Raw genomic sequence first — 18,710 nt, 5'->3', positions numbered from 1 at the left:
GGAGAAACAGGACACTCACAGGTTCTATGGGAATTGAAAGTCAAAATGCCAGGAACTTAGCTCATATATAAAGCATAAAAGCCTACAGAACATTGTGCGGTAATTCATAGGTGAACCCAGAGCTCGAGCTGATGTGCCAATCCCTTCTCTTACTTGTGGGAACAAAAAGAAAGTATTAAGTATTGCAGGAGTAAAATGTTTTTACGTTAGTTTTTTTTCCGATGTGACAGTATATAGCCTTTATATTCAAAGACTGACCCTTTATTAATACAGACATGTAGTTAAAGTATCTAACTAAAAGAAAATATGTGGACATGTCTTTTCTACATGCACCTACATACCAACTGTGCAATTTGTAGGAGGCATTAAGGTCCCACTTCAGGTGCCAAGTCCCACTCAGGTATCCCTCCTCCACCCAAGATCTGTGCAATTAAATTTATTTGGCCACACACGTCAGGTATCCAATCAATCAGCTCTTGGGTCGAGCAGCCAGATCACATCTGATTCATGTTGGCCTATATTTGTGGTTGGAGAATGACCACAAAATACATCCAATCACCTTTTATGCCATGCTCAATAATAATCCTACTGATTTCACTACAATACTTCCATGTCATTAAAGGCCACATACTCTGATTTGTATGTAGCAGTCCGTTACCAGCTTTAGGCCCGATTCTCCCAGCGTTTCTTAGCTTACAAGCATTCCCTGTTTTGCCTCTCTGTGTTTATATCTATATGGTTATATACACCTACTTAACAGGCAAAAGTGTCTGACTTTAAAATTCAGTGTATCAACTGCTTTGTACATAGGCAAATGCAAGGGGGGTTCCAGTACCCTGGAAACCCCCCTCCCCAGCCCACACCATGACCACAATAGAAATAGTAGTATAGTAGAATATTACTAATGCTGCATGTTCTTCTAAGTATCACAAATGAAATAATTAGCACACCCTGTGGATCTTTTAGAATGTGTCAGCCAGTAATAAATACACCTGAGCATCAACTAGGAGATCTAGAAAACATACACTGTTAGGGATGCACTGCTATAGACCATCAATAGGGTTAATTATTAATACCATATAATAATACACTATCCAGTGCATAACGAGACCAATATGTACATATATGTCCAGGGCAGTGCTAGGTTCTTCTGCTGCTCCCCCAGACTCTGGAATGGAGCCCACATCCAGCTCAGAGAGGATGGCCCTAGTGCTGCATTTATTGTCTTAGTGTGATCACTGATCCTTTATATGCTGGAATTATGACACTGAAAAGTTCAAAACACTTTGTATGATGAATATTACAGCAGGATAAATGTTAATTATGCCCTCTTCATGGACTGTCCATACTCGTAAAATCAAGCATTTGGAAACCCCCCTTTAGAAATCCTGCATTTGCCACTGCTGTATCTATATATAAATCATTGTTTTATGGTAATTCATATATGACGATATACAGGGGCATGCATATCCTATAGACACAACTGTTTACACAGATCCTGGATGTCCCTCTTGGCCATATTTCATGTTAGGAGATCTGCAGCAACAACTCTGGGGTGGTTGGAAGGAATCGGTATTAAATACCGACGGATGTGAGCCCGGCGGACTTAATACAGACGCCGGAAGTTTGAAGATGAAGATGAAGATCCGACAAGGTAAGTTTTTTTTGCTATCGCTTTCCCTTTACCCCCCCTAACTCTCCCTTAGGGGTGCCTAACCCTCCCTTAGGGGTGCCTAACCCTAACCTCCCCCCTAGTGCCTAACCCTAACCCCCCTCCCCCTAAGTGCCTATACCTAACTCCCCCCCCCCGTCCCCGCAGCCTAAACCTAAGTCTCCCGGGGGGGGGGGGGGGCCTGATCCTAACCTCCCCCCGGGGGTGCCTAACCCTAACCCCCCCTTTCCCTAGCCTAACCCTCCCGTGGGGTGCCCAAGCCTAAGTCCCCCCCAGGAGACCCTAACCTAACCCCCCCCCCTCGCGGCTGTCCACACCCCCCGCCTGGCTTACCTTCATTCAGTATGCCGGACGTCGGGCTTCCGGCGTAGGTATAATGACAGGCGTCGGGAATTCGCCGCCTGTTATTAGTCCCCTGGCGAGATTTGAGAGCCGGGAAGCTGGCGGTCAGCATTTCGAACCGCCGGCTTATTGACTGCATCCCGGTTGGAAGGCTCACTTTGGTGTTCAATACGTCTCCTTTGCACCTTCCAAGTGCACTTTATACCTTTGTGCATATCCAACTGCATTGTACAATTCTCATGGTTTCTAATGGATCGTTATTGGTAATACATGATAACTCCTTGTTGGATTACAGTGTGCTGGTGCTCTACCTATTTCATAAACACAAGAAACATCATGCGGATTCCCTCATACACACACAGCATTTCTAGTATTCTTTGTACAGCGCTGCAGAATATGTGTGCGCTATATAAATAAGTGATAATAAATGCATAAATATTATGCTTGTTACCACTGTACAAACAGGTATAATGGAAAAGGTAATTACCAGCTTATGGAGTGCATGAAATTCACTATATCGTCTGTCCAGTGTATGTCTGCGGCCATTGAATAAGACATCCACTCTGAAGACCTGCGAAGAAAGAGAATAGCACAGTTGAATGTATTAACTATTGTATTTGTTCAAAGATATGTTTTCAAGCTTTGAAACATACTACAGAGTATAGGAGACATCTGGATACACTGCAGGCAAAAGTTACACCGCAGGGTGTGTAAATGACAGGAATGCATATCTAATTACATGTGTGTGCAAAAAGATGATGCAGAGCCGTAACTAGACTTTTTGGTGCCCTGTGCCAGAGAGAGCATTGGCGCCCTCCCATTTTTTAAATAGGGATATAAGATAGTGTACCTGAAAAAGGGCCATGGCCTCATGGGGAAGGGCCAGGGAAGTTATAGGAGACCAGGAGATGCTGGGGATAAATGATGAGGAAGCTACAAGTGAGAATAATAATAAACAGGAAAATTGACAGGCCCAAACAGCGCCCCCTGCCCTGCAGTGCCCTGTGCCATGGCACTGGTCACACTACCCTAGTTACGGCCGTGAGATGATGGTCGTTCATACACATTGAACGGCCATCATCTGCTTGTGCCCTCAGGTCCCGGCTGCCGCGGTGTGTGTGTACGGGTGGTCTGCAGATCGCCCGTACACACTTGCCAATGGACAAGTATTTCTGCAGACGTATCTGTCCATCGGCTGTGCAGCAAAGCCAATGTGATATGTCGGTGAACGACGCCGTTCACCGACATATCGCGGGTACACACTGGCCAACGGGCAGCAGATATATTGGCCGATCAATTGATCGGCCAATGTATCTGTCAGTGTGTACCCAGCATTAGAGCAAACCAGAAAATAAAAAGCAGATATCATTGCATTCCATGCACAGAATGAATAGAATTGTTTTGAATAATTAGCTAGTATTGACAAATAGTGTTAAATATGTCCAAAGGCAAAAATGTTAGGAACTAGATCTCTCCCTGGATATTAGGACAGTTAAGGGGCCATACATCTGCAACAGATTGCCGCAATTCCCCATTCTGTCGGGGATATTGATCAATCTCGATTCCCTGATCTTGACCCGGATATATAGTCGGGATCAGTGGTTGGCTCCAGAGGTATAGGGGAGCCACACCAACTGCCAATAAGTCCTGGCTGGTGATGTTTGGTAGTGTTCGGAAGGGCAGTTGGTGTAGCTGCCCTATTTGAATTTTGGACTACGCTGCAGCCTCACCTCTGGAGCCGCCACTAGTCGGAATCATCAAATTGGAAATTCTTTCACATGTTGAATTTCCTGATTTTATGTCGGATCGCCGATCATCGGTGTCAGCCAATCCATGGTTGGAGTCAGAACAACAGAACGGGAAGGGCCGTAGATGTATGGCCTACATTAGTTACTATGTAGAAAGAGGTCAGTCCCATGGCCAAATGCAGGATTTCAATAGGGTTTTTCCCAAATACTTGATTTTAGAGTGAGTGTGACCAGCTCATGATGAGGGCATAATTAGCACTTAACAAGCTATACTCTGTCTCATACAAAGTGCAGTGTATGTAATATGTCAGACATATACAGGGCCAGTGATCACAGCAAGCTGTTAGATGCTGCAGTAGGACCAGCCATAAATTGTGCAGTGTATGTAATACATCAGACATACACAGGACCAGCACTCACAGTAATCCATTATATAAGCATACACAGGAAGGTTACTGAGTACCAAGAACCCCCCTCTCCAAAGACGTACTAAGTTTTTTTTTAGGCTGAATAATGCCTCAATTTCTTGGCAGCACACTTTATTTTAACCATCAGAAAGTGGTTTTATCCACAATCGGCAAACCATGAATTAGTAGTGGAAGCAGCCATATTAGCAGGGGCGTATCTACCCATTGGCCAGGATGGCACCTGCCAGGGGCGCCAACCAAAGGGGGGGCACTGCCCGGCAGTGCCACTAGTAGCAAGGGGTGGACAAGTCCCCCGGGCACCACAAGTGTAGGGCAGACCGCAGTGATAGCGGTCTGCCCTACACCAATTACAAACACACACTGCCAGCGGTGGCTGTGTGTTTGTAATAGCAGCCAGCTAATGAGAGTCAGACAGACTCTCATTTGCTGCTGCGTCGTCCGCGGAGGGAGCCAGCTGGAGCTCACTCATGAGCTCCGTGTTCCGGGTCCCCCCCACAGCATGTGATGGGAGAGGCGTCATATGTCATGACGTCTCTCCCATGCAGGAGAAAAGCGGCCGGGACTCGGACAGCGGCGGTCGCGTCAGGAGCGGGGACCAGGTAAGTTGAATTTTTTTTTGTTCTTTATGTGTGTAAGCCTGGCATGGGGGGGGCACTGAAACAGGGGGTGTCCCCTACTGGGTGCACTTTATGGGGGGGGGTGCTCGCTACTGTATTGGGGTGGCCACTACTGGTTGCAATTTAGGGAGGGGTGGCCACTACTGGGGGCACTGTATAGGGGGGTCTACAACTGGGGGTACTGTATAGGGGGGCTACTACTGGGTGCAATGTATAGGGGGGGACTACTACTGGGTACTATTACTGGGGGCACTGTATAGGGGGGACTACTACTGGGGGCACTGTATAGGGGGGACTACTAGGGGCAATGCAGCATAGGGGGGATTACTACTGGGGGCACTGTATAGGGAGGACTACTACTGGGGGCAATGCAACATAGGGGGGATTACTACTGGGGGCACTGCATAAGGGGGGTAGGGGGGCGCTAGTACATTACATTGCAAGGGGCGCTTGGATCCCTAGATACACCCCTGCATATTAGAAGAAATTTTAGCCTCATTTCCATCTAATGTATGAGGGGGTCTGAGCAATGTTCATTTTGAAAAGGATTTACATGTAGTTTTAGTCTTCACTATTTTCAAATTGTAGTTGGTTTAAACTTTAAAGTAGGGATGAGCGGGTTCGGTTTTACTCGATTCTCAAAACGGCATTTTAATCACAGTCTTTTATGAGTGTGAGCAATATTTATCTATACACCGCTGATAATCTTTATATCATTGCTTAGCCCACCCCACTACCGCTGTCTTACTCACAAAGTTGTATATTTCCATAGGGGACTGTGGGCCTGATTCAGACCCGCTCGCAAGCGGGTCGATGTTGCCCAAGTGCGCATGCGCACGACGGAGGTGACTCTGTTGTGCGCATGTGCGAGACCCGAATAACGGCGGCTATGGTCTCGCACCAAAGGGGGCGTGCTGTTGATGGTGATTAACAGCACGCCCCCTTTGGTGGGCGTGCCGGGGGCATGGCTGCCCGGACGGAGGCGGTCCCATGGGAACGCCTACCGTCTGGGGCCGGCCCCACTGACATCACTAGTGATGATAGATAGAGCCAAAAGCACTCCAGGGCTTGCGGCAGACGAGACCCTACCACAAGGGTCTCGTCGCAAGCCTGATGGTCGCGATGGTCTTGACCATCGCGACCATCATTTTGGCCGCTCTCTATAGCTGTGGGTGGTCACCCACAGCTATGCGAGCGGCCAGGAGGCCGCTCCAAAAAGTAAGAGGGACGGTCCTGATTCAGAGCGAGCGCTGTTAGAGCGTCCAGCTCTGAATCAGGGCCTATATTCCATCAAAAACATTTTCAGCTAATACCATATCCCCAGCGGTTTCATCTCATCCATTCCAGTCACCCGAATATAATTACTAGACCTAATGAGGTAAAATGTATATTTACTGTTATTCTATTGCCAGCTACAAAGGAGCTAACATTGATTCTATCTGAATAGCAATTTTATCATTACATTGTATCAAGATTGTAGCATGTGCATGGATTTTAAATTTTAGACTACTGATAAGTGTCTAGTAGCAATTTATAGTCATTCAAGTATTTTTTCTTAAACTTTTTTTGCTAGGTTGCATCTCTTTCAAGCAGGATTGTGTAGACTTATAGCGCCACTATTATATGTTTTTTATTTGTGTTTATAAAAATGAATGCCTTAAGTTTGATAGAACCAGTGTCAATTTTGACATTTTGTTATTAAAATGTTTATATTTTAATTATCGTTACAATTTAGTCCTCAAAAAGATGTCGCTGACGATTACTTTTAGTCAAAATTTTCGTCTACAAAATGAACAGTTTGTGTGAGTAGCCCTAACATTACCCATCTATATTAGCTACTAATAAAGCTTTGTCAAAACAAACTCATCTGCTTGAATCCTCTATTTCCCAAACAAAATGATGTTCCCCTATGGTAAAATCCATGTCTACTGCCCTTATCTTATCACATTAAAATTTAAAAAATAAAAAAACTATTACTGATTATTTCAGCTGTAGCTAAAAAATGTATCCTGCAACAATGGATTCATCCTACCCCTCCTTCATTAGCCAAGTTCAAAGAGAAATTATTTTATATTTTCAAAATGGATTGGGTTGACTCCTCTCTTAACAAGGAAAAGAAAACAGAGCAATTCTTCTCAATCTGGGAAAGCTTTATTGATTCTCTAAATTCTGAGATTAAAAGACAAATACAACAATGTTTCAAGTCAACAAATCGGTATGAAACTAGACTGCTTCTACAGGATCCCCCAATAATTTGTACTTAAAAAAAACGTTGGCTTGGGGCCGGGAGTGCATGGCTCATATCCCCTTCCCATCTTACTATCCCCACCTCTATCTCTTTTTCTTTTCTCTTTCTCCCCTCCACATTACTTGTTTTCTACTTTTTCTCCTATTTTCTTCATTATGGTTGAAATCATTACAATATTTTCCTGTTTGCTTTTCTATTAATTGGTAAAAAGAGAAAATAGTGGTGAAGTCACTATCTCAAAATCACAAGTTAAATGTATTGAGGGCTGTCCCCCTTTTTTTTTTCCTCTCATTATGCTGTTGTTCTTACATTGTAAATGTGACATATTTTCGTGATAAATGTACTTGTGTACTGTATTGTATCTGATGACTTCAATAAAATCATTTTTAAAAAAAAAATATATATATATTTTGCACTATCCACATTTGACCACATGAAGTGGAAACATGCACAAAATAACCAAACAGGTTTTTTTTGTTTTTTTTAAAGGTATCTTCAAGCGCATCAAGCCTTTTTTTCACAGTGCTACCAGAGTTAAATATTTGATGAGTTATGAGTTTCTTGAGGGTGCTAGACTTTACCAGGCAGTCCTTGCCTGTAACTTGTAATGCTCTTATATTGGACCTACCAATTTACACACTGCTATCAAAATCTGGATGATCATATACATCATGGAGGCCCCCAACTGACTTCCCCCCACTTCTTTATTGGTGTCTCCCACTCACCCTTTTTGTATTGTATAAAAACTTATAAACACTTTAAGCTACAAACAACAAATAAATTGACAATATAAAAAGTAAACTTCCATAGTCTAAAACACCTTATAATGTCAGAAGCCTGTACAATTTTGCTTTGAACTTAATTGGCAACAAGAACAGTGGCTTGACAGAAAGACTGAAATATTCAGTTCACACCTGGCGCTCCGTATATCATAATTGCAGTATTGCAGAAAAAACAAAGTTAAATTAAAGTTAAATGGATATATATATATATTTCAATATCAAAATGATAAAACAATATCTCCTACACAATCGACAGCGCTGCAAAACTCGTTTCGCTCCCCTCTTGGAGCTTTTTAAGAAAAAGCTCCAAGAGGGGAGCGAAACGCGTCAAAGGGGTTCTTATTACACTGTGACCAGTGCCGTTGCAGCTTGGAGTGGACTTTCTGCTACTGATTACTACCCACCGCAACTTTGAAGCCTATACGCACAGAGAGGTGTAGGTCCAATTCAGTGCGCAGCCGGCTGGCAGTCAGGACGTCGGGGAGTACGGTGGAATTTGCATCACCAGCGGAGACACGAGGCCGCTGTTAGACCGCAGTGTCGGCCGGGTACGTGTCTTGCTTTCAGCCGCTACTCTGCCCTGTTACTACGAGGTGCCATCACTGTGTGGAGTGTTGTTCCGGTAATCCCTCTTACTACATCCAGCGCTTCATACCCATTCTACAAGGGAGCTCCGACGCACCACAGATCCCAACCAAACACTGACACACATGCTTATGCATTGGATACTCAATTGAGGGGGGATATTTATTGTTCATCACATCATCGTGTGAAGTGCTCTCTAGGTGGATCTATGGTGATATAATCAGTGCTTTTTTCCTAATTATCAACAATAAAAGGAGCTCCGGTGCACTACAAGTACCATCAAAACGCTGATACGCAAGTTAAATACATTGGATATCAAAAACATCTGAAGTATCAAGTGGTGAGCATTTGAATTCAATTGCACCAATTTATAGATACATCCATTCGAGTTGTAAGAGCTGTCACAGGAATTGCAACATCTTGTTGAATGATATTCTCCATAGAGAGATACTTTTATGACAATATGTAATTTTTATTATTGTATGTATATTAAATGTTTTTATGATTCAGAGAAGTTTGTTATGTGGATTAATTAAGTATATTGAACTACATAGTAACAGCAGCGCAACTTATATATTTTTCTTTCTTTGAACTTAATTGGAAGCGTTAGAAACCACCTATATTAGATATAGTCAAGTGTCAGAGAAAAGCACCAAGCTATCTCCTCTCTAACTGTAAATGCCATAAAGAGAACAAAACAAAACATAACATAAATGCTTTACCATAGCATTGTGTAAAAGAAGGATAGTCACTTATGCAGCAAAGAGTTACTAAATCAGCCATTAGTGCAGCAGTAAAGGAAAATGCTTACAAAACATATACCGGTGGTATATGTGCACATCGAAACTACACTCCATATTCACTCAAACATCCAACTTATGCTGGTTTCATGTTTGTTAAAAGGGTCCCTTTCGCCATACTTTCTTGCTCTCTGTATAATGTAGTAGCCAATGCTATTCACTAGCCCCCCTCATCTGTCCCAGACACTTAGATCTCTCAATGGGGTAGATGTAAGAAGCCCAGAAACGGTATCAGCGCACGTTATGTGCGCTGATACCGCTTCTCCCCGATGTATGATCGGGGGTCTTGGCGGTAAATGACAGGGGCGCTATGCGCCCCTGTTATTATCGGCGCTGCTATCTACAAGATAGCAGCGCTGATAGCCTGGGCTATGTACGAACGGTCAGATTGTCTGACCGTTCGGCCGGCTGTAGCTGTCGTTATCGACAGCTACAGTCTGGCGCTAGCCTATCCCCACAGCAGGGACAGCGCTGTCCCTACTGTGGCGGCTACCGGCTCCAGGGCTCCACGCGGGGATCTCGCGATACTTGCGAGATCCCGCGCATGCTCAGTGGAGCCGGCCAGGACAGAGACACAGCACATCAGCACTAGGCTGATGCGCTGCTGTCTCTAGCGGGTAGCGCCGGAGGGGGGAGTTAACGCTCCCCCTCGCCGGCCGATGAGATGTTTATACATCTCATTGGTAGTGCTTCCTGCTTCGCCTCGGTAAAGAGGCGAAGCGGGAAGCGTTATAGCGGCATCTACCCCAATAACTCCACAGACACTTTAAGCAGTCACATTTTTAATTCTGCGAAACTCCAAATAGCTAGTGACTGGAAGAAACCAGTGCAACCATCTCCATGTGCCACTATCAAAAGGGTTTGGCACACTGCTTCTATGGAGTATATCACCAGTCTCTTACATGAAACAATTGAGAAATATAAAACTACTATGGGACTCCTGGTACTCATATTGCAACAACAATCTTCTGGGTTGCTTTTAGGTTACTTGCATTGTGCCTATATGACAATTTATGACTTCAGGAAAGGAAGTCTACAAGCGAGGGGTCAGGGTAGGTGGGAGATATATTACGCAATACCTATCTAAACCTGCACTGGCCAAGCATGAGGGTACAAGAACATTGCTGAGCCAGTAAAAATAGATGGAGTGGTTGATGCCGGAATTTGTGTTTGCACATTGGACAACTGCAATGCGTACGAGAAGGAGGCGTATTTTTTTTGTCTTCCGGCCGCTTCCTCCCCTTGGTTGGCCAGCTACCGATCCGAACTTAGGGACGCAACTTGCAAGGGAATCATTTGCGTATACGGCCCCTTTTCCCGTGCGGCCGCTTCGACCGACTCTGAATGAGGTCCACAGTGCCAGGGGAGGAGTTTTCTCCCCCTAGGACTACCAGTCCAGGCTGTGAATAGCAGAGTATGTGCTTCCAGTGGGAAACCACTCCCATACCCTACCAGGCTTCTAGGGGCTGCAGTTGATGCGCAGGCACCGGGACCCGGCTGGATGGGACTGTCTCCTCCTCTACTCCGGCAGCGACAGCCCCCCCCATCCAAGTGGGTTGGAGATTACTAGCACATCTTTAATTTTCTACCTGACAAGATACAGTGCAACATTTGTTTCCATGTATGCTGGATGCAATTATCATTATCTTCCATGTTATCTTATAGAGTGTAGGCTGTAATGCATGTAAAAGGCAGCTAATATGAACATGGTGGGTGGACCCCTAAAGCCCACTCAATGAAAAAGGAAATGCAATGAAAGACATGTCAAGACCATACAGACATAAAAAATCACTGCAAAGCAACTAGCTGGATCATAGGATCATTTATATACATAAAAAATAATATATATATATATATATTTTTTCCTGTCCATGTTTTTGACATGTGATCAGACCATGTGACAGGTGTGAACTGGGGCTGTCTCTTTCTTCTGTCTGTAAATGAACAATGTTCTCCACACCTAAATCCTCTGTTTCTAAACAGACAGGATTTTTAGATTTTCCCCAGACTTTTATGAGAATCAAAATATCCAATAGGAAGCTAAAGCTGATTGTACACCAGCTGTCTATTTAGTAAATCTCTGAGGCTTACCAGAACCCCTCTTTAAAAAGCAATACTAGATTTATAGAAAAAAAAAAACACTACAATGCGGTCTGTGTATTCTAATTGCTTTTGGAAGTGACCTCAGTGCCTCACGATCTTTTAGATACAAATTTGGATTGTTGATCTTGTCAACTACTCTTCTCTCGAGTAATACCCCTTTTACACCACAGCTAAAACCCGGGTTATTGCCAGGTTAACCTGGGTTGCTGCTAGATGTAAAAGGGGCCAGAGTTGGATTCCCAGGATGAGTGATCCTGCAATCCAACCCTGGTAGTTTGCAGGGTTTAACATGGTAACGACCCGTGTAACCCTGCAGTGTAAACGGGTAACCCGGGTCGTCCAACCCGAGTCCTGTTTACAGGATGGAGAGTTACGCATTTTCCTGCGCTCGGAGATGTTATCATCTCCACGTGCCAACAGACCAGTTCTGCTGCACCTGTGTGAAGTGTGGTAGGTGCCGACCCGGGAATAACCCGACTCAGCGCAGCGGTATGTCCCGGGACTGAACCAGTTTGGAACCTTGTTCCAAATACAGTGTTAAACCAAGGACATTAGTGTAAAAGCGGTACTACACACTGCATTCAAAATGCCAATTAATCCCTCTCCTTCCAAGATGTATTAAGCTTAATGAAGCGATGGTGCTATCAACACGAGATTTAAATGTAACTAAAATGAATTCTAATTGTTTTGAGATATATTGAATTCTTATTTTATTTTAGTACAATGCAGGGGCATAACTATAGGAGACAATGGAGGCGCCAGCACTGAAGGGGCACCTCCTCCATTGCCCACAATATTTTCACCCCACTTAGGGCTGTAAATATGCACAGGGAGTGTACCATGTCGGTTGCCCACTACATGGCACCTTTTCCCGGCACCTGAGAAGCTACCATAACCATACATTAGTGGAGATCTTCGTTTCAGACCATCAGCTGCCACCTCCATCTATCTATAGCCTGCCCCTACTCATTGGCGTCGCTGCCCCTCAGCAGCTTTTTTTGTCAGGATGACATATCCGGCGCCCCCCACAACTCTCCGTCTCACTCCTCCCTGGTGGCAGCTCTAACCCTAGCAGCGGACCCATGCAGCAGCCCTCACCTTCAAATCTCCATCCTACTCCTTCCTGGTGGCAGTCCTAGCCGCGGACCCGTGCAATAGTCATTGTGGCCCTTCTCACCCACAACTCCCCGTCCCACTCCTCCCTGACAGCAGCCCTAGCCACGGACCCGTGCAGCAGAGTCCTGAGTGGCTGGCCCAAGCATTAAGTGCGGCTGCAGATCTTCTTCCAGAAGCTGGATGTCAACAAGGATGCACCAAATGGAGCTGCGGGTAAGAGGGCATGGAAGACGGGGGGCCTGGGGCACTAGCGACTGAGTCTGAGGGACAGATCTTTGATGGAGCAACTTCCCAGCATGTGATGCAATAGGCAGTAGACTGGGCATTTTGTGATTTGTAGTCCCACCACAGTGGCAGTCTTATAGTATATTGACTTAAACTCAGTCCTCAAAGCCACCACATTAGGTGGTTTACCCCTTCATCAGGTGTATCAGGAGGGCTCCCCATCCCACATCAGGTGGATTTTGCCAGGAGGACTCTGAGCCTCATGCTAATTGCACCATACAAGTCACTATCTTATCTGTGACTAATGCATACAGATACATCTATCATGTATACATGTGAGCGCAGAGTGACATGGTGCGATGCGAATAGGACGCACATGCAGCTTTGCTGATTAAAATGATATGCTGCATGCCTAAAATCTGGGTGTGAAAATGCTACTTTACAATATCAGCAGCTGTGACGGGGGGGGCACCAAATTATAACTTGCCTCCGGGCATCTGGGATGAACTTACACCACTGGTACAATGGCCCTTATTAGTATTATATGTTTTCAAACAAATAAGAAAGTATATTACCTTTAATAAACAGCATGTAACCGTGATATGGAAAAACTGTAAACCAAGTACAAGCATTTTCCAGATATAAAAGTAACTTCGATAGTAGATTTGTTATAATTAGTGGTAACCAGTTAACAACAAGTTGTGTTTTGTTTTTTTTCTAAAGTGTGATACAAAACATACAACACACAAACATCTGTTACAAGTGCCTTTTTTAAAGTGATGATTGACAAGATTTGCAGCTTATATAGAGCTCATTCTTACATTTCAGGTTTTCATCCAAATTTCATGCAGGTATTCTGCAGAGTTTTCCCACTGTACATAAAGAATTCAAATTATGAAAATTGACTGAACAATTATAATGTGCTAGCAAAATACAACAATCTGCATGGGAACAAAAAAAAATTATACATACATACATACATACATACATACAACTACCGAACCAATTTCGATAAAACCTTCACTATTCAATCTAGTATATATCAGGGAATAGAATAGGCTATATATCATTGTGCCCATACTAAATGGGAGTAGGTAGTAAACAAAAGGTTATGGTATAAAAGATAGTTAAGTGGTCGACGATGTCTAGATAGACACCGCAGGGTATATTTACTAAAGTGCAGGTTTTTAGAAGTGGAGATGTTGCCCATAGCAACCAGACTCTAGCTATTATCTTCTATAAAAGGTGCTAGATAAATGTTAAGTAGAATTTGATTGGTGGCTATGGGCAACATCTCCACTTCTATACACCCACACCTTAGTAAATATACCCCCAGATGTTAGACAGGCAATAGGTTTACAGGGACAAAATGTTGATACACTAAAGATCGACATGGAAGAAGGTCAACAGGTACAAATGGTATACAGGGTCAAAAGGTTCACCCTAACCCTCCCTCCTGGTGCCTAAACCTAACTGTCGGTGTAGGTGCCTGATCCTAATCATCTCTTCTAGTACTAACCCTCGGGTAAGTGCCTAACCCTTAACCCTCGATCCTGGTGCCTAACCCTAACTGTCGGTGAAAGTGGCAATGCCTAACTTTCAGGGTAAGTGCCTAATCCTAACCCTCCTGTAAGTGCCTAACCTGTATCTAGACATTGTCGACCTTTTAACTGTCTATCTATAGTCCGGATACCTAAACAAAAACCCAATTGTGGGCTGCATGGCCTTGGGGTGAGTGGTGGGGAAAAGGCATAGCTGGTGTTTGCAGGTTCACATGACTTTGGGGCGAGTGGTGGGTCAAGGTCGGTGTAATGCTGCAGGTCACGTGGCCTGCGATCAGGTGCCTATGCAACTTCAATGCGGGCAAAGCCACGGGCCACAGTTGGTGTGTGTACATATACAGACATGTATATATACACACACACACACACATTTTTTTACTATATGAGTCTCCCATATCCAAAATGCTTGGGACCAGGGGTATATTGGATATCGGAATATTCCGTATTTTGGAATATTTGGATACCATAATGAATTATATTTGGAATGGGACCCAAATCTAAACACAGAATGCATTTATGTGTTATATACACCTTATACACACAGCCTGCAGGTAATTTTATTCAATATTTTCAATAATTTTGTGGCTCAAACGATGTTTGTGTACATACATCAAATTCATTTATGTTTCATATACACCTTATACACACAGCCTGAAGGTAATTTTATACTTTATTTTTCATAATTTTGTGCCTAAACAAAGTTTGTGTACATTGAAACTTCAAAAAGCAAAAGGTTTCACTATCTCAGTCATGCTAAAAAAATTCTGTATTTCGGAATATTTGGATATGGGAGACTCAACCTGTACTTTCAGTGCATGCAAAGCAAACAAAAGCACTACACAGGTATTAGTAGTATCTGATCCTTGTAGGGTGTGTGCATATTTAAGAACAATCTGCATTGCCCCACCGCATTGCCCCATTGCAGTTCAAACACAACTTTAAAAAAGCATAATTGATCTCTATGATAATCATAGTTGTATTTCATGGAACAGAACTTGCAGCAAGGATATTGAGGTGGTGATTCAGAGGTGGATGCTACCGTGTCTTTATTCTAATACCATGGCAGGTGGGCGTCCTGTTGAGACACACAATGGGCACACCAATGACCACATCATCGGACATTGCACCTGCCCTACAGCAGGTGCACAATGTCCGATTGAACATGGACATCGGTAATAGTGCAACCGCATCTTTAAACACAGTTGCCTCTGGTAGCCACACCCCTAGTTACCACCTGGAAATGCCCATCGAAATTGCATGGATCAACATGCAATTTTGATCTGCATCTCTGTACGGTAACCAACGGGCTCCGAAGCATGCACAGAGGGAAAACATTGGCCACTTGCATCAGATGGTTTCCCTGTGTCCATCTCTTTGTCAAAGGAGCATAGATACTGCAATCTGCATCTGTGGTACATAACTGGCATTATGGTAGGTAAAACATTGCTTACTCTTGCTTGCACATCTATGGCCAGGAGAAAAACATGCAGTGTTAAGGATGTCATCTCACTTCAGAACCTCATGGCTAAATGAATCTGTACCTAGTTATACAAATTAGGAACTCGCAGAAAGTAGTGAATACTACAAGGCTATGCACAGTTCCAAACTACCTTTTTATTCTTTAGAAGAATAGTATAAATAATGTGCAATGTGATGACACATGAAGACACCTGCGGCATGTAATCTAGTCTAAACTGGACTAGTATGCTCATAGCAATATTCCTACAAATAGAAGACAATACCTACCACATTCTAAGAACAAATGCAAAACAAACAAAAACGAGCATATGAGTTATATAAATATAATTTATTATAATCTTCCTCTATTTCCAATATGACAACATCTACATTTAAATAATTTGCAGTTGTCATTCAACACCCACCCATAAATCATGCACGGTTGGACACAATTTGGGAAGACCCTTATTACCAGTTATTTAGTGTATATAGTGCATACAAATTCCAGCACTTTACAGGGAATATTTCGACATTCACGAGTCCCTGCCCCAGTGGAGCTTACAATCTATATTCCTTACCATATGTACACACACACAAACGTAATTTTTTTTGTGAGTAGTCAGGTAACTTACCTATATATTTTTGAAATGTAGAAGGAGATTGGAGTACTCAGAGGAAACCCACGCAGGCATGGGGAGAAAATACAAACTCCACAAAGTTAGGGCTGTAGTGGAAATCAAACCCAAGACCTCAGTACTGTGAGGTAGTAATGCTAACCTTTACACCAACTGTGCTGCAACTTTGTAACCTTAAAAAAAAATACTATTCACTTTGTTCTACAAGATTGTTAATTGTGAGTGACCATGGGTGTAAGGGCTCAGTGAGTGCAGGAACTACACTATGAAAATGGTCCTGGGGCAAATAAAAATTCTGCATGTAAATTATTATGGGGCAATTCCACTCCAATCACATGTAGATTAGGATACTAATGTACACAGGTTAGTTTTATACCTTGTTACAGTTAATGGTAACATACAGTATATATGCTCAGCCTCAGCCTTTGCCAGACCAATATGAACACAAACCAGCAAAATACCACTGAGAACCCATAAACTGATGTCATAAACTGATTGAATCTCAGTCATTTGTTTCCTGTAGGCCAAAGTGGTCCTGGCCCAAATTTCCCTGTCTGGACACATAGAAACCTGAATTGTGATCTGAGTAAAGTATTTAGCATGTCTCTAATTTCCCATCTGTTTGTATTACATGTTCAATCTCATGGAAGAGAAATCCATAGACATCAAAGAAGGGTCAGACATCTCATGTGCTGGCTGGCATGCAATGGAATGCAGTGAGTGCGAGTCTAGGAAATGAATGGGAAAGCCATATCTCTCCAACTTGCTACCAGGCACCAATGGACATGACTGTCTGCAGTATGGGGCTCCAGCCCTCCATAAATAAATCTTAATACAACACAGGAAAGCATTGTGGTGTTTAACAGTGCAGAACATAATAAACCTTGTCTTCTGAAACTCTGCTTGTCTGGATAACAAAAAGGAAAAAAAATTTTATTAAATGAGCCCCATGCCTAGAAAATGGGATCAGAAGATCCTGGCTCTGATGGTGGTGCAAACACAACACATTCACCAAGGTCTTATTTTCTGTTAACCAGTTCAGTCACCTTGTGTTACTAAATATGTGTGATCACCTCCAACAGCAGTGTTATGGCAAATGTCTCTATTCCCCTATAGTACATGATGAGATCAATGTAACATTTGTGCTACATTTGTGTATATACTGAGGCCTGCATTTAGGATGTGATAATTCCCTATTTGATCCCTACGCTCTTTGGGACCTTGTATAATAAAACATGAGTTATAAAGGCTTCTTCCTATTAAAAATAGCACAAAAAGGAACAGTGCACATCCCCCTCTCCCTTTGTTATGACCAGCCCCTCAGAAGCAAGCCTGGGGTGGCTAATACGATGTTGACAACAGGGGCTGGTCCGTGTTGGGCTGTTTGTTTTTAACATAAGAAGCAGGAGACCCAAGAATGGACCCGCTTTATTAATCTCAAGCAACTCCATTGCCAAAGCATGTAACTGCAAAAATAAGTGAGACATGAGTCGGCAAGGCATGCATATATCAGAGTGCGAACAGACACCCAGGAGAGCAGTGGCGTAACATTAGCCCCTGCAGACCCCGCGGTGGCTTGGGGGCGCCCGTCTGCATCCAGTGTTTATGCTGATTCCATGTGGTCTAGCCGTCCGCATGGAATGTGCTGAAAATGTCCCTCCAAAAATGGCCGCTGCCTAGAAGGAGACAGAGGCTATAGGTCCTACTTGTCCTCTAGCGTCTGTCAGGGAAGCAAAGCGTGTCTAGCATTACCCATAATTGCCACAAACTCTGCCGCCGCTGGGAGAAGACACAGAAAGCTGCATCTTCTTGCATGAAACCCCTGACTATGAGCATGAAACCCCTGACAGTGAGCATGGAACCCACAGCATGAAACCCCTGGCAACAAGCATGAAACCTGTGACAATGATCAGGTAACTTAAAAGTAATTAAAAGCCTTACTGTGGGACATAAAATGGTGTCAGGGGCATAAACTGTGTGTGACAATGTGTAATGGGCATTACGGTGTGTGGCATAATGTGTAAGGGGCATTACTATAAGGATGAAAAATTACAAATAATGTAAGGGGCATGAATCAGGATTTCTTTTTCCCTGTGGTGGCCAATGTCTGGGCGTGCAGGTTGCAAAACTGGGGCATAAGGTAGTATTTTCCTGCAAGGCTACACCCTGGAGAGCAAGGCTAAGGCACGTGCAAATTCTTTATTTTTAAAATGTCTATGGGGTGGGGGTGCATTTTTAACTGTTCGCACTGGGAGCCAAATTGCCTAGAAACAGAAACAGCCCTGTTTATTTTACCAAAATGCCATGGGGGGGCAGAAGTTTTTTGGCAGGAGGGAGAAATTTTATGGTTACCCTACTGGCCAGAGTGGTATATCGATCTTATAAAATG

General features: G+C 43.6%; 1 protein-coding gene across 2 annotated transcripts in view; it reads right to left on the bottom strand.

The window, feature by feature from the left end:
- SNX22 (sorting nexin 22) overlaps positions 1-18,710 on the bottom strand; it is a 69,880-nt gene that overhangs the window by 29,284 nt on the left and 21,886 nt on the right. The window contains exon 2 of one of the 2 annotated variants that reach the window (XM_088443716.1): positions 2,502-2,585. The exons of the other annotated variant lie outside the window; for it this stretch is intronic. Coding sequence (XP_088299842.1) covers positions 2,502-2,585 — 84 coding nt within the window. The remainder of the gene's footprint in view (positions 1-2,501; positions 2,586-18,710) is intronic. 2 annotated transcript variants of the gene reach the window in all.

Source organism: Taudactylus pleione, unplaced genomic scaffold (genome assembly GCF_031769625.1).
Source record: "Taudactylus pleione unplaced genomic scaffold, aTauple2 ptg000019l, whole genome shotgun sequence".
NCBI classification, from domain to species: Eukaryota; Metazoa; Chordata; class Amphibia; order Anura; family Myobatrachidae; genus Taudactylus; species Taudactylus pleione.
Note: the sequence above shows the minus strand (reverse complement) of the source record. Positions and strands in the feature narration are given on the sequence as shown.